The 17,863-nt window shown below is 37.3% G+C and overlaps 1 protein-coding gene across 18 annotated transcripts in view; it reads right to left on the bottom strand.

Annotated features, from left to right (window-relative positions):
- Positions 1 to 17,863, bottom strand: part of DIAPH3 (diaphanous related formin 3) — a 508,438-nt gene that overhangs the window by 317,277 nt on the left and 173,298 nt on the right. For all 18 annotated transcript variants that reach the window (XR_012010017.1, XR_012010015.1, XR_012010016.1 and 15 more), the window contains 5 exons: positions 10,820 to 10,930; positions 10,415 to 10,533; positions 9,471 to 9,587; positions 5,214 to 5,332; positions 2,234 to 2,298 (listed from right to left, as the gene is read on the bottom strand). Coding sequence is in view for 14 of the 18 variants with exons in the window: in XM_072782860.1 (XP_072638961.1) it covers positions 2,234 to 2,298; positions 5,214 to 5,332; positions 9,471 to 9,587; positions 10,415 to 10,533; positions 10,820 to 10,930 (531 nt within the window). In the remaining 4 variants the exon portion in view is untranslated. The remainder of the gene's footprint in view (positions 1 to 2,233; positions 2,299 to 5,213; positions 5,333 to 9,470; positions 9,588 to 10,414; positions 10,534 to 10,819; positions 10,931 to 17,863) is intronic.

The raw sequence follows: 17,863 nt of genomic DNA, 5'->3' as shown, positions 1-17,863 counted from the left end.
TACAATCCTACCTCATAGGGCTCAGAATAAGATTTGGAAGGAAAAAGGATTATTTACTGGAACAAAGATAAAACTACCAAAACCACCAGAGTCATAATTAGTACACTCTGAAATAATTTATTAAATTAGTTTGGCCAAAAAAAATAAAAAATAAAAAATTAGTTTGGCCATATTTAAAATATCTGTATTACTTACCAAAGAGATAAATTTCTACATCCTAACCTATTAAAAGGATCAAACAAAATATAAACTTTGCTTTAGCATTTTTATAATATCCATAGTCAAATCACAGTTGCCTTGGGGATAAAAATGAATCTCCATTAAAGACGTACTTTATAAAAACAGATATGATAGCCTTCTTCTCCAAAAAGAGTTACTAGAGCAATATTACGCTTTACAAAATTACATGCAAAAATGTCAAGAAACACAGTTAAGGCTGAGACTCTGCTTAATTTCATTCCCTGGGGTAAATGTATTAGTGCATCTGTACAAGAAGGTTGATAATTCAATATTCTCTATGTACTTTCTGACATTTCTGGTCTTCATTTTTCAAATTTATGCACCAAAATAAAGAATGTGTCTAGCAACTATGATAGCTTCCTGCCTAAAGCAAAGTATTTACATGTGTCCTTATAAAGCTATCAGAAAGAAGTTCTTGCTGATATATACAAAATGGTATGGCAATAGAAATCTTTTATGGAGCAAACAATATTTTCTGAATATACCTAAGACATATAACTTCTGACTAAAAGCAGACAAGTAACCTTGAACAAGGTCTTTCTTCTACTTACACTTAAACTTTACAATTTCAAAACAATATGTTGAGAAAGGTATCATGTTTAACAACATTAATATATACCATATACCTAAAAATGATTATAAAAGAAAATTTACACTATCTGGGATGCATCCAAATCAAGTACTTGAAAGTTTTCTACTACTTTCTCTTGAAGAGTTAAAATAGAACACAAAGTAGAGAGTTTGGAATACAAAGTCCAGGTGAGGGGTCACACTACGACATGATCACCTATCAACTGTAACACGTATGACACTTAAATGATCCATTAATTTGTTTCCTATGTTGCTCCAGGGCAAGGACAGTATCATATTCATAGCTATAATCCTAGCCTGTAGCCAGAGCCTCAGGAGTTATTAATCTCTCATTAAGTGGTGAACCTCAGGACTTCTTACACAGGACACATAACAAAGTTTTTCATATATTCCCAGTAACTTATGAAAGACTGTCCATAATTTGCAAGTTATATTATCTTAAAATATTACAAAAATGTATAGCTCTCTCAAGATTCATCTAGGTTCAGATAAATAAAAAATGTAGCCTCTTAGGCATGGTACCAAACACATAGTAAATGTTCATTTAGTATATGTTCATTCAGGTGCTGGTAGTAGTAATTACCATTTATTCCTCCAATGTGAGAAACCAGCCACAAGAATTTAAGGCAGAGTGACTACTTAAGATGTGAGAAACCCCACAATGGCAACGTAAGTTTTTCAAAACAGAAAAAAAGTCTAATGGATATATCCTGAGCAGACATGAAATCGTAGAACATCACCCTAAAGAAAAGTAGGGAATGGCTGGATGGTCAGCAATACTCCTAGGCTGAAACAAGTAGAACCGGTAATATCTGATACCTTTGACCTCTAAAATTAAAGGTTTATATGTTCAACTAGATCTTATGAAGCCACTTAACTCAAAACAAAAAGCAAGTTAACCTCTTAAAACTTTTAGATATAATTTCAATCTTAAGAGCCTAAGTTACAGGATTTCTTGAGAAATACTCCAATCCTAAAACTGACGCTATACATTTTGTTCATTTATTCATTCACACATTCATTTTTTTTTTTTTTTTTTTTTTTTTTTAAGTTCTGAGGGCCAGGGTTTATTCTAGGTACAGGGACAGTGAATAAACAAAATCCTTCACATAACAACAAACAAAAAACCTTCCTAAAGTTTACTATAGAGGGAAAAATAGACAATACAGGTAGGAAGTCTGATAATAAACACAAGAGAAGAAAACACAGCATAGAGAGGGACAGGGTTGGAAGTGGAGAGTTAAAATTTTTAAATATAATGGTCTAGGAAATCTTCATCTAGGATGGCATTTGTGCTACCTGAAGGAGGTAAAGAAGAAAGTGAGCACAAAAAGCAAAATGCCTGAGGCAGAAGCATGCCTGATTCTTCCGTAGTCTTGGGGAGTTAGTCAAAATTACTTACTTTCTTGTGCAGTTCTGACGCTTTCTCTTCAAACTCTTCTAGTTTTGCTTGATCTATGCAAGTATCTAAAATTGCAATAACATTTTTTATTCCAGTACTTCTTAAAATCATTATGACTTGAAAAGTTTAGAAAGAAAACCATAGAAAAGAATGAGAAATAGTGCCAGTAATAAAATAAACAAAACATAGAAACCTAATACTGGCATGGAGAAGGATTTTCCAAGTGTGATACCAAGACCATAAGATATAAAGGTAAAGACAAACGCAAGTATAATTTCAAACTATTAGACAAGAGGAGGAGAATGTTCAAATGTAACATGGAATATTCAAAGGTTTTTATCATCAATTCATTAATATTTTGAAGGAAGAAGATGATATCCAACACAAGTTAGGAAAACGGGCAACGGTAACGAACCAAAAATTAGGAACAACAAAATTAACGGTTGCTAACACGTATGAGCAGGTATTTCATTTCACCTAATACAAAAATATAAACTTTATTTAATGAGACGCAGATTAAAGATTAAATGATCCAATAATGCCAAGTGCTAGAGATAGCACAGAGAAACTGACTTGCCTACATAAGTACATGTAATGGAAGTATAATTAATGAATTTTGGCCAATGAATAGGCAAGATGTACTAAAATTTAAAATACGCATTTTCTTTTATTCAACAATTCTATTGTTAGGATTTTGCCTTTAAGCAAGAATGTTCATTAAAATATTGTTAGCCAACATCTGGAAATAGATGTCCATCAATAACTGTTTGATTAAATAAGCTACAATATATATGCACATGATGGGATACAATGCAGAAGAAGGGATTCCTATAGATTCCCCATAACGTATTTGATCCCTTGTTTAAATACAAGGAATACATAAATATGATTTTAAAAAACACGTTAAAGAAGGCTTATGATGAAAAGTAACAACCAAATCACTACACTAAAAACTCAATTCCACTTCTGAAATTCAGCCTCTTACAGTTCTTCTTTTATTAGATTATTCTGGCAGTTAGCTTCCCAACTCTAAATAAAATTTAACATTATTTCTTGATTTATGTGTTTAATATATTATAGATAGCTTCCTATTATAGAAGATGAAAATGGCATTCTTTGTCTAATCCTGTTTATTTTAATAATTTTATTTTCTAAAATGGCTGGCTCTGTAGCACTAAATAAATACTTAAACCTCTGATTCCCCTTATGAAAAGAGTATCTCCTGATTTTCACTCTAACATATGAAGTTATCTGTGCCTCATATTTTCCAGTGTCTCTCTACCCTCATGTCCAACCCCAGGTCCTTACATTCACCTATCCATGTAAATACAGTGATATTCTCTTCTGTAAGTCCTTTGCACTGTGTCTCTAAGTTTTTTGTAAACATTTAAAATCAACACATTTGTCATAACTATGTAAATATGTTTCACTCATGGAGTCAGAGAGTCTATTTCTTTCTGAAGAGTTCAATGTGTAGGGGCAGCCCAGGTGGCTCAATGATTTGGCACCACCTTCAGCCCAGGGTGTGATCCTGGAGTCCTGGGATCGAGTCCCACACCAAGGCTCCCTGCATGGAGCCTGCTTCTCCCTCTACCTGTGTCTGTGTCTCTGCCTCTGCCTCTCTCCGTCTCTCATGAATAAATAAAATCTTTAAAAAAAAAAAGAGTTCAATGTCTAAATCTCTAATCTACTCAAGAAAAACATTCCTAATAGCCAGGTGGAATAAACTTGGTTTTCAGATGCTATTCAAAATCGTCTCACATTTTAGTTTGTTTTTGTATTTACAGTATGTTTTTCCTCATTTCTCTGTCCCTCCCACCACTAAGAGGAACTTCTAATTGCTTCTCCCCTGTGGAGAGAAATATGCACTTTCTTTGTCAGTGCCACAAATTTTATCTAGCTCCTTTCTCATTCTATATATTCCATACATCTTCCTGGACTCAAATATCCTATGAAGAAAAAAAAAAAAAAAACACCTCACTCAAATAATGGATATTTTTTCATGTTACACCAAAATTTGACATATACATATTCCTTACACATTAGTTTCTATGTGGGATCACATATCAATGAATATTTCCTTCTCTGTTACTTTAAAATCCATGAATTCTTTACCCATGCAGAATTTATATCAGGCATTGGAATTTGGAAAAGAGTGGTTTACAGAGTCATGCAGATTCTCCAAATGCTGACATATCTCATTATACAATATCAAAATAATCACCAATGATCTCATCAGAAAAAAATTTGAGTACTGGGAAGCTGTCAAGCTAACAATAGCAGATGTAAGTTTTCCAAAACTCGAATTTTACTTGAAAGCTTGAATTTGATCATTGGTAACAAATTCTATCAGTTGTTTCCTTGACATTACAGACCTATTTCATTTTTTTAAGAAAGTGTGTGTCAAACAGTCACACCTGAGTAGCCACAGCTTTTATGATGATCATCCCTTAAAAGTAAACAAAACGAAAACAAAAACAACCAATTCAGCTTATAGTACAAGCAAACACACAGGTATTTGCTCATTGTACTTTGGTAGGCAGAAGTGCTAAACATGTATAATTTGTTTTGTCATAGGGGATATTAAAATAATGTGTACTCAAGGGTTAGACTTTTAATAAAATAGTGTTTTTCAGATCTTTATCAAGGACACTCAAATAAAACACAGCAGTTTCTAATGTTTTGTTTTACTCGGAGTGAGGAATACAACAGCTACTAACACGGTTTGGTGTCACTGCCTTGATTTCTAACCAAGTGCTAGCAGTTTGACCCACAAACGTTTATATCACTAGCACAAGTACCAACACAACGGAAAAGGCAAATAAGGTCTTAGTATGGTTATGAAAATAGTTCTGACTCTTTGGATGGCCTGAAAGGGTATCAAGGGCCCTCAGGACTCTACAGGTCACAACATGAGAACCAATGCTGCAAAGTAGGGAATAATAAAATGTTTCCATTTAAATATTAGAGAAATACTCACCAACAAACTGACTTAAATCTAAATCCAGTCTTTTCCGATATGTGAAGTCTGGATCCATCCCATCTCTATGCAATACAATCTGAGATATACACTCATCAATTAATTTGAAGTACTGTTGCCTAAAACCAAGAAAAAGAATAAATGTATACTCAACTTATTAGTGTAACTTAACATCAAAATCAAGTACTTTGGTAAGCTTCCTTTCAAGTTCAATAATTTACACCTTTGTATAGTTCCAACAATTGATAGGTCAGATCTAACACAGGAGTGAGAGTAAATACAACAGTCATCACTTTCTTTCCAGTGATATTAAGACCTTAAATTTTTATACTAGTTTAGCCAATATAGTGCCGTAATGATGATTTGTTTTACAAAAATCAGAACCTTGACTTATTTACAAAGCACTAAAAAAAAAATTAAGATGAAGTGATATGTGCTTAAAAGCAGTCCTCAACAGAGATCAACCTACCACTCTACCATACTAAAATAGCTACCACTAATTCATTTTATTAACACAAGCCAAAATATATTTTTTTTCAAGAAAATTCTTTGGAAGGTTCTTAAAATTCTACATAAACTATTTTTAGAATGCTTGTGGAGTCCAATTAAAAACTGATACTGTAAATTATATACGATTCCAAATAAATATTTCTTACTGAAAAGACAACTGAAAAAACTTAGTATGACAGTTTTTTGTCCAAAAATTAAAGTTTTTATAATTGAAAAAAGTTTAGAACATCGAGAGAAGCATTGGTAATACCATCTTGCTTTGGTATGTACCCAAGATCAGTGTCTTAAACATTTTTAGTTTCTCCCAATCAATGACCATTTGCTGTCTTTGCTAATGTGAAGTTGTTGTGAATTTCAGCACAATGGGTCATTTATAATGACCCATTTGTAATGGGTCATTATAAATAAGCAAAATATTTTGTAATATTGTTTGTAATTTGTTTGTAATAAGCAAAAGAACATCCCTTAAAACTTAAGTCAACAAATTTAAAAGAAATATTCAACAGATTTAATGACAAAATCAAACTAAAGTGACAGAAAGGGTGGGTGCTATCTCAATGAGGTCAGCCTTTCATCCCAAGCCAATCCTAAGACTCTTCTTCCCTCAAAGACTTTTGACACACATTTCCTCTCCACATTTTTATCATGTGGCATATCTAGCCACTTGAGCTTTTCTTCTCCCTAGAAACTGTGTCTCACTTGCCCTTGATCTACCTACCTCACACCTAATAAATGACCCATTGTGCTGAAATTCACAACAACTTCACATTAGCAAAGACAGCAAATGGTCATTGATTGGGAGAAACTAAAAATGTTTAAGACACTGATCTTGGGTACATACCAAAGCAAGATGGTATTACCAATGCTTCCCTCGATGTTCTAAACTTTTTTCAAAAAAAAATAGTCTCCCATTTCCTAATATTTTCCATAATAACTCCATTTATAGTTAAGGTACATAAATTGCATACACGTTTTTATCTATCACATTTGAAAACTGAGATGATATATTCCATTCTTTTTTACTCTTACTGAATGTTACCCTAGTGTTGTTTTAATACAAACAGACTTTGAATTAACAACATAGGCTATTTAGTGTGCTTTTTCTTTAAGTCATAATCTCAGTAAATATTTTCTCACCTCCACAGTTCTCACTGATAAATTCATTTACAAAGTAACTGAAATTTCATGCAAAAACTCTTTCAAGGCAACACTAGCAAAATAAATAAATAATGTACTTCTGGATTCCAGAAATATATATCTAGAAAATAATCTCCATGAGCAATTATTGGTGAGTCAGTAAATATGTCAGAGGAATAGGTGGATAACCTAATTAAGGGATGAACATAAATTGTCATTAGTTCACTGATATCTCATTTTTGTTGGAGAAATTTAAAAATCATCTTTACTTTCTCTTTAGTATTTTTACCAGATATCAGAATTATCTCCCATGTACATTCAACTAGCATAATATTTTGCATTTGTAAGCCATGGAGTTAAAGAATTGAATTTGATCTTCTACTCCACCCTCCAATTATCTTTCTGCACTTCATTTTACTTGGGGGCAGGGGCCTACCTTTCATGTACATTCTCAATCAAGTTCCACTTCAGTAAAATTTCCTTTTGTTCCAAATGAGAAAGTAAGCTAAATTTCTATTTTTCCTATCCACTAATTCTTTAAAATGGGAATACCTTGCATTCTAAAATAATGCCACTTATACAAACTTTTAAGAATATCATCAATATTTATTTAGAATGTTCATTAAACAAAAAATGTTCAGATAATTAAAGATTTAAGGGAAAAATCTAGGTCCATCTTAAGATAGTAAAAACCAAAAAAAATGAAGCTAAAACCAAAAGAATATTCATAGAACTACACATCTCTCAGTGTGAATGTTACTGTATATAAAAAGTTAAACAATTTTAAATAACTATATGACAAATTATGTAAATGACTATAATCTGACTCAATCTTGTTTTTGTTTTTTTCTTCTGACTCAATCTTGTAATAAAAATATATGCTCTATAAGAATAAATCACAACAACAATAAATACCTATGAGAATTTGGGCATATGGGGGAAAAACATGGAATTGTCTTGATTACAGTAGTCATAGGAGGAACGATAACTTCACAGGGACCGTATTTGGAACAAAGACCAAGGTCCTGGGGCTTACAGAGTCAAAGAAGAATCCAGCATAGATAAGAATCAAATTAAAAATGTGGTACTTGAAAAATGACCAAAATAACTGTCTATGCCTCAGTAATGTCACTTTGGTGATGCTACAAGTTTAATTTTTCTCTGAGACTCTTAATTCCACTGAAGTGAGAAGATTGCCTCAGCATGTCCTAGGAGAGTTGAGCTTTTCAATCTGTTTTAAAGGTAGACACAACCGCATGCCCTCTTGGAGCACAGATTAAGGGATTAGGGTAAAATGAAGGGATCAAAAGTAAGATATAACCCCCCTGACTGAAAACTTTGAAAGCAAACAATATTCCTGAATTCTTGAAATCTCCAGCAGCATCAGAGGTTGACAGAACCAACCATACAGGGATCAAGAAAAGGATGGGGTTACTTTAGAGTAAGTGGAAGCTTCGATTTTATTTTTAAGAACATTTGGGAAAAAATATAGTAGTATAATCAGCGAGGTACCTCTGATATTTAAAAGTATTTAATCAATGTATTAATATTTGTATTTTAATCAATGTATTTGTATTTTATTAATACTTTTGTCTATGTATTAGTATTTTATATTAGTATTTACAAGAGAAAGAGATAAGCCAAATGATCTGTACTCATCCCAAAGAACCTAACCTAAGTTTTAACTTTTTTTTTTTTTTTTAACTATAATTCTATTCACTTGTTAGGTATATCAAAAGCCTGAACTGCACCCTCTGATGTCACCCAGAGTGAATGAGACACGTCTAGCAAATTTTTCTGCATGAAACTAGAAATGACATACTACCCAAAGTATTTGAGAATGAAATTTCAGCAAAACTAAAGGCAACAAAAATGGTTTTATATTCAAGGATCTCAGTTCCCTCATAAAACAGTAACAAAGTGGAAAGAGGAATATAGGGAGAGCATTTACTGAGGGTACACCATGTGCCAGTTATTTGGCTAGGAGTTTTATCCATGCTACTATATTCCATCTTCATAACCACCCAGCAACTTAGATGCTAATATCCTTACACAGCTACAGATAGACAAGGTACAGACAGGATAAACAATCTGTTAAGCTCAAGATGGCTAGGATATAATCAAACTTGAAATGTCATTTGTCTAGCTTTTCTGATACATTAGCAACATTAAATATAACTGTATTATCAAGGAACTTTCTAGCTACTTAAGCACTAATAAAAGCAAGGTTTAGTACCCTTCATGTAACTTTTAAAAAGAAACTTCTCAACATCATTCCTACTACTTAAAGACTAACCAGAAAATATTATCCATCATATGATAAATTAGTAATTTGTTGCTAGTTCACATTTTTATTAGATGAAAACTTGTTACCAAGAATCCACTGGAGCTTTAAAAATAACGGTAATATCATTTTACCATCACCTGTCTAAATATATGCCCAGAAGAAATGCCACATTCCATGAGTCAATATTAAAACAGAAATAAAAATCTGAAACTTATTTGTTTGCCCAAATCAAACATCAGGTGATTTTCATAATTAATAGAATTTTATTAGTGAAAGAAAACATAAGAACATAACTTCTTCTTACCTTATAAAATAATTCTTACCTTATACTATAATCATTTCGAATCAGCAAAAGGTGCTGAAGAATAGAAATGAAATATCCCTCTGCTTTAGTTTCCTTAACTGAGTTCCACACCATGTTGTAAATATCATATGCTTCAGTAAACTGATTAAGGAATATATGGATTTATTTATCCTCTACACCAAACAACTGCAGTAATGTGGCATAGAAACTACTCTCTCTAAGACTTCAAAAGATTATTATGTGCCTTAGCCTAGAATAGGTATCATGTATAGTCAATGTCAAATAAAACACAGGTATCTAGGATTCAGAGTACAGGAAAAACATTTTGCAAATGACAACTTGACCTGACTCCCTGGCTTCTCCTCCATGATCAACTCCAACTACTCCCCTCTCTCAAGCCAAGCTGTTGCTGGTGGCAAGGTAACAGGAAGCTGGTTGTGAATACTATATTAGGTTTTCAGAGTGCCCTTATCAAGAGAGCTGCTGCCAGGCACTATCCACCATGGACAAATAAGCCCCAGGGGAGGACGGGAACCTGGTGGACTTCTGGAAAAGCACAGAGATCTGCAGACCCATAAAGTTAAAAAAGGTCCACGTGAGTGTGCACCCAAGGTATAGGGCAGAAGCCAACTAGCAGGATAAGGGTACCTTACTAATTTTAATGTTGGAAAGTATTAGGAGAGGGGAGGTGCCAAACATGAGAAGAAAAAACAGATAGTACATATACATGAGAGGCCGAATAGAATCCATCTGTAGGCTGTAACGTCTATTTACATATGCATCTACTTAGAAAAACACACATTAAACTAATAAGAAAAGTTTATATAGAATCAATCTGATTCATAAAGGTTTGACTTTATGTTGTTTATACAGAAATGGCTTCAGAAGTTTAATATTTTGGAAGGTTGGTTGGGGTTTAGCAACAATTTTCCATATTTCACTAAATTCAGAACAAAAGGATATTCAAGTTCAGCTCTAATATCTTCAAGGCGATGGGAGAACTCAAGCAAATCTTCTTCCTTATGCTCATCAAAGACTTTAAGTTGGATATCCAGGCTATCATTCTTCATACATTTTAAATCCTACAGGCATTAAATAGAAATGACAATTAACGGTTTTCTTTTTAATAATGCAAAAAAGTTAATGAAAAACATAAACAATAAACCAGCCATTTGACTGGATTTATAGCATTCAAACACTCAAAGTGTTAAATAATACCCACATCTTATCTATATTTCACAAATTTTTATACTCAAGCCTTTTTTCCCCCCACAGATAAATTATTCTTGAAGGTAATTTATCTAAATTTCCCCCTATTCAAGTACTCCTCTAATTTAAATATTAATAAGGAGACTGCAGGGCACTTACTGGCAAGATCTCTTTCAATCCACAACGCATAAATTCATTTCTGATGTGAAGCCTGAAGTCCAAATCATCAGGAGATGTAACAAGGGCATTGATGAGCTGCATACACGCTACCTACAATAGATTGCGCAGTGAGACTTAGGCTCAGATTCCAACATCAAAGAGTCAGAACTGAAATATCAAGGTTTCATTCTAGGAATTATCAAATATCTTCCTTCACAGAAGAATCTATTAAAACAATAGGATGTGTATAAATTATTTTAGTCAATTACATATTAAACAAGAATATTATTTCAGTGGAGTTTTGTTTTTTAATTTTTCATCTGTTTGGGGGTTCTCGTGGAATAGGAGAGAAAAACATTAGGTCCTGGTACCATTTCATAAAAAATTTCACTCTAGCCCAAACTTAATTTCTTGTACAAAAATATCATTCCACGCACATACAACACAAAACTGAATATCCTAGTTGAGAAATTATCTCTATTGGATATGTAATACTTACCTAAAATAGAGTGGTAAAATAACTTGCTATTCATCAAGAGAAACCCAAAGTTCTAAACACTTCAAGGTCAACAAGTGTCCTGAATTTGGTTAATGGGGTTGTTATAACCAAAACTATCTTACCAGCTCTGCACAATTAATTAGTAAAATTAACCAGGCAGTGGTTCTTAAACTTTGGCAAGAATTCAAAATATACGTCATGTTTATTCCAAAGGCATAGAGAAATTACATAGCTAATTACATCCTTTACTATATACCTTAAATGATAAAAATGTAAAAATCACTGTATTTTCCACTTATTTAACTCTCCAAATTTCAAAGTGGGTCTACATTTTTTTTTTTTAATTACTGGATGAAATCTTTCATTCTCTGAAATCCCTGTAATCGAAACAAAAGAGATTGAAAGCAAAAGAGATGGTCTCTAGAGAAGCAAAGCATTCTTTGTTGTTGATGACGATGCTATTTTTCTAACTCTACATTCTACCAGAGTCTAACAAGAATGACTGGCTTACTGATCAATATGTTTAACCTCATGCTGTTCCCTAAATTGTCCTTTCTCCATCCCTTAAGGCAAGGTTTATATGAATTTAAAATGCCTTTTTTGGATTAAGACACCGACAGGGGTCTCAGGTCCTGCTGGTTGAAATATATCGTAATTATTGTATTTGATGTCTAAATACTAAAATCTGACCAGCATGCCTCTACTGTCAAAACTTAAGACTATTTAAACTGGAGGAAGGAAATGTGCCAGAAGATAAATAGGGAAAAGGGAAACATTTAAAATAGAAAGAAAGAATAAACTTAAAACTGAAGCTACCTTTCCAGTACACTTCACTCATCTATAACTGTCTCACGTCACAAAGTTTAAAATGCTTTCTATCCACCTCCTTGCCAGGTACCTGGTACCCACAAAAATAGTTTTTCAGCAACAGTATATAATCTTAAACGATTTCAAAGGACATTTAAATAATGTTTCTCTACATTTAGAGCAATTAAATTAGTATTAGTCGCTAGGTTTCTGGAAAAGATGTGAATTATAGACAACTCAAAGCAGCAAAAATAAGCAGCATAAAAATTAGCAGAAAATATGACCTAAATGTAAATATGTGCAGAACAATAGCAGCCTGAAATGGAAGAGAAAGAAGGGAAAAGGATAATCCAAATTCTTTCCAGGAAACATCCTAAAAGGCAATTTCCTATAAAAGCTGAAATAATGAATTTAAGTTAATTATCTAAAATCCCTTCCCAATTCTAATGGGAAAACATAAACAATTTGCTATTATCATGACCTATAACTGCTCTTAATCAAGGTCATGTAAACACGTCTATGAATATGTGCAAGTACATAGCAAAATGCAGTGCTTCCTTACAGAAAAATAATTCTATAATCAAGGTAAAGATCAAAGAGCTCTAGGTTTTCAACATGTACACAGACATACATAGATCCATTTTATCACACAATTTCACACTAATATAGCATACCAGCAGAAAAAGGTGCCAATATAGCATCTATGTCATCAAAATCAATTCCTACAGACAGTGAGTGGGAAAGGCTTGGGAACTATAAAGGTAAACAGGATATATTGCCTACCCTCATGAAGACAGATACAATCATAGAAGGAATATGTTCCACATATAAGGAATATGGAGAAACTAAACACAAAAACAGATGGATAACAGCACAGGCTCTTAAGGATCAGTAAGTAAGCAGCCTGATGAAGTGAAGGGTCAAGCTGAGATGTTCTAAGCAACTAAAGAATGAACATGTTATAGAAGCCATGGGACCTTCCACTTAATTACAAGGAATTCAGATTTCCTGAGTAGTTAGTGAGGGTGGGAATGGAGAGAGCAGTACAAGAAGTCATGAGAAATGAGCCTGGACAAGACGACAGGCTAGGTGAGGCACAGTCTTATGTGGCAAGTCAGAAAATTCAGGTTCAACTGGAAATAAGGGAAACCACAAGGAATTCTATGTAAAGGAGAGGGAAGAGTAGAGGTAACAGTATCAGTTAAGAAACTACTATAGAATCAACTAGTGAGCACTGATGAATGAGAGCTTGAACATTTGAAATGTAAGAAAAACTGAGAGAATTTGAGGGTTGAGTGGACATGGGGTTGACTCAGAAGAATTCACGAGAGACTCCTCACCTAGGAGTCAACTAGATAGCAGGTAGTACCATTAACAGAGTTATAAAATTCAAGGAGAAAAACAGGTTTTAGAGAATAGGATAAATCTCCACTTTTAAAATTCTGAGACTGAAATGTACATTAGGAGGGGCACCTGAGTGGTTCAGTACGTTAAGTGTCTGACTCTTGACTATCTCTGGTCATGAGATAGAGCCCTGCATCAGGCTCCTAGCTGAGCATGAAGCCTGTTTAAGATCCTCTCTCCCCAGGTGCCTGGGTGGCTCAGTCAGTTAAGCATCTGCCTTTGGCTCAAGTCATGATCCCAGAGTCCTGGGATCAAGCCCACATCAGGCTTCCTGCTTAGTAGGGAGTCTGCTTCTCTTTCGGCCCCCCTCCCCCTGTTCATGTACACACACACACTCTCTCTCTCTCAAATAAATAAAATCTTTAAAAAAAAATTCTCCCCATCCCTCTGCCTCTCCCCCACACACTCTAAAAAAAATAAAAATAAATTAAATAAATATACATTAGGAAATCATTCATTCATTAAAAAAAATATAGTTATTGGGTACTTAGCCCATGTCAGCTCAGGATATTAAAAGAAGCTCATGGAAGTAATGGTATTGTGATATTCGCCATGCTGTTTGATGTTCCAAAAATGAAGCATACATAATCTTCATTACTTTGCACTTAACATATTGTTTCGATAGCATGACAAAATGAACTTCCCTATGGAATAGAGGAGGATAAGAAAACAAAGAGCTTCTGCTCTCCTAGAAACATCTTAATTTAACTAAAGCTTCTATCTCTAAACATCAAAATACAGAATTCACCCTTTGTTTACATACTCAACCATTTCACTCTCTCCAAGACTATTTATTGGTACCCACAAAGCACTTCTCAGTGCTAGGGATACAGCTATGGAAAAAGACAGAAATCACTAGGAAAGATAAAGAGTCAAGACTGACCCCAAGGTTTGTGGCCTGGGCATTTCGAAGGATGGGATTATCATTGATTCAGATGGAGAAAGAGGTTTGAGAAGACCTATCAGGGGAGGTGGGTTTTAGAGATGTTAAGTTAGAAATATCTATTAGCGATTAGCATTAAAAAAAAAAAAAAAAGTGGAGAAGGTAACTGGCTCTAGGAGAGCCAGGTTCAAGAAAGAGGTTACCACAGCAACTGCGGGCAAAAATCAGGGTCTACATGGAACCACTTGGGAGTAGCAGAGAGAAAAGACCAATAGGGTATTTCAATTGCAGGTTTTCCTTTAAAGGCTGGGGAAATAAAGCAAAAAGGCTTTATATTTGCCTTTTGATGTAGAATATGTAGTGATGTAGAAGAAGAAAGATTGTAATGCCCAGGGATTACGGGAGGAAAGTGTTTTGACAGTGAGAGTGACCAATTGAGTCAGGGGCTCTAATAGGTCAACTAAGAGGACTATTAAGTTACAGGCGCATTTGGCAAATTGATGACTTGACAAGAACAGTTTCTACAAAGGGACAGAGCTGCTGTCTCAAGTAGGAAAATATTCACTTTCTCATATATACCACATGCAACCAAGATCATTAAAATTGGCACTAGAATATTCTCCTCCTTCCTCCAAACGCATCTTTATACTTCAGTTTATTAACCTTTGGTTTCAGCAAGTAAGGTGTTTCTCTTTAGGTGTTAAATCATGGACTCAATTCTAACAGATATTGCAAGCTCATTTTGTTACTCTTGTCTCAATTATCAAGGAGGCCGCTTGCGTGAGTAAAAGTATTTTTAGCCTAACCTGTAGCTGGAGGGCTGTGTGAGTGTGTGACCAACTCAGGCGTAGGATATAGCTGAAGGGATGTTTCCTCAAGAGCAGCAGCAAACAAAAGGTTCACCTCAAGGGATGGGACCAGCAAAGCCCACAGACCAAGTCCAGGAAAAGGAGCAGCAGGAAGCGTAATTACAAAGAGTGGAACAAATGTCAGCAACACAGGAAACTAGAAGGCACAGATGCGCAACAGGGGGCCAAGTAAATAAACTGTAAACAGAAGTCTCAGAAGAGATATTCAATATGAGGGACAGAGCTGGTCAAAGGCAATCTGAGGAACAAGGCAAATGATCAAGGAAAAATCATTAGACCTAGAAAAAGGTTAATCAGCAAGACAAAGAAAGGAACATGCCACCATCTACATCACTTCATCAGCAAAGTAGTTTTCTGCCCTTGAAAATGGTCACATTTCTTCATCTGTGAATACCCATCACCTAAATTTCCTCTCATACACAATTTAACTTACTATCACCATGCTCAGTGAAAATATGCGAAAAAATAAACACGTCAAGAATTTTTACATTTTGACCAAAAACCTGTGACACTTTCAGACAAACAACCTGAAGCACAAAATTCAAGGTATTCTAACAGGTGTGATGCCTGAGGCTCAAACATTAAACCCATCCAATGTTTTCAAAGGCCACCAGAGCAAATGCTTTGTGTCCATGATTGTGCTGAAGGAACCGAGAAGGTATCTGACAGCCAAAGCAAGTATATTCTTCAGAAAGCTCATACTTTGTTAACATGTTCGTCCTGAATACAAGTAGAGGTCTTTACAAGTAAAATGATGGCTATACAACACTCAAAATATATCAGCTTTATAACCTAAATTCACGTTATAAACAAGTACCAGTCAAGTACTTACATAAAAATTCTATCAGAATCTGTGAATAATTATTACCTGGGCCTGGAAGATACAGCTTAGATTGTTATTCATCTTCCCTACCTCATAGCAGAAATCATCTGTTTCTCTTTGCACAATCAAATTTCATATTTATCAAGTTAAAATGAGTACATGGTGCTTACAGAGAAATAGTTTGCCTCTAGTGCAAAGACCCCAAAGAATTTAAAAAGTACACGCATTAATTCAGAATAAAAACTAGAGGGAGGGGCAAGATGGCCGGAGAGTAGGGTCCCCAGGTCACCTGTCCCCGCCAAATTACCAAGAAAACCTTCAAATTATCCTGAAAATCTACGAATTCGGCCTGAGATTTAAAGAGAGACCAGCTGGAACGCTACAGTGAGAAGAGTTTGCGCTTCTATCAAGGTAGGAAGACGGGGAAAAAAATAAAGAAACAAAGGCCTCCAAGGGGGAGGGGCCCCGCGAGGAGCCGGGCTGAGGCCGGGGCGAGTGTCCCCAGGACAGGAGAGCCCCGTCCCGGAGGAGCAGGAGCTGCACCGACCTTCCCGGGGGAAAGGGGCTCGCGGGGAGGTGGAGCAGGACCCAGGAGGGCGGGGATGCCCTCGGGCTCCCCGGAACAGTAACCGCAACTGCGCGCCCAGGAGAGTGCGCCGAGCTCCCTAAGGGCTGCAGCGCGCACAGCGGGACCGGGCGGGACCCGGAGCAGCTCGGAGGGGCTCGGGCAGAGGAAGAGGCTCCGTGCGGAGGGGGCTGCGCGGTTCCAGGAGCAGCTCGAAGGGGCTCGGGCGGCGGCTCCGCGGAGGGGGCTGCGGGGCGGGAGCAGCTCGGGGGGCTCGGGGGCGGCTCCGCGGAGGGGGCTGCGGGGCGGGAGCAGCTCGGGGGGCTCGGGGGCGGCTCCGCGGAGGGGGCTGCGGGGCGGGAGCAGCTCGGGGGGCTCGGGGGCGGCTCCGCGGAGGGGGCTGCGGGGCGGGAGCAGCTCGGGGGGCTCGGGGGCGGCTCCACGGAGGGGGCTGCGGGGCGGGAGCAGCTCGGGGGGGGCTCGGGGGCGGCTCCGCGGAGGGGGCTGCGGGGCGGGAGCAGCTCGGGGGGCTCGGGGGCGGCTCCGCGGAGGGGGATGCGGGGCGGGAGCGGCTGGGGGGGCTCGGGGGCGGCTCCGCGGAGGGGGCTGCGGGGCGGGAGCAGCTCGGAGGACTCGGGGCGGCTCCGCAGAGGGGGATGCGGGGCGGGAGCAGCTCGGGGGGCTCGGGGGCGGCTCCGCGGAGGGGGCTGCGGGGCGGAAGCGAATCCAACAGCGCAGGCCCCAGAGCACAGGGCGCCGGGACACAGCCCAGGATCCGGCCTCCCCCGGGACAGGCAGAGGCCGGGAGGGCCCAGGACAGCGAGGACGCTCCTGCCCCAGCTGAGCAGATCAGCGGCCCCGCCCGGAGCCTCCAGGCCCTGCAGACGGAGAGCTCCGGAGCTACTGCGGGGGCTGACTCCAGGGCTCCAGAGCTGCCCCGCCACTGGGGCTGTTTCTCCTGCGGCCTCACGAGGTAAACAACCCCCACTGAGCCCTGCACCAGGCAGGGGCAGAGCAGCTCCCCCAACTGCTCACACCTGAAAATCAGCACAACAGGCCCCTCCCCCAGAAGACCAGCTAGACTGACAACTTCCAGGAGAAGCCAAGGGACTTAAAGTACACAGAATCAGAAGATACTCCCCTGTGGTTCTTTTCTTTTCTTTTTTTTTTTTTTTTTTTTTTTTGGTTGTTGTT

Source organism: Canis lupus, chromosome 17 (assembly GCF_048164855.1).
Source record: "Canis lupus baileyi chromosome 17, mCanLup2.hap1, whole genome shotgun sequence".
Classification (NCBI taxonomy): Eukaryota; Metazoa; Chordata; class Mammalia; order Carnivora; family Canidae; genus Canis; species Canis lupus.
Note: the sequence above shows the minus strand (reverse complement) of the source record. Positions and strands in the feature narration are given on the sequence as shown.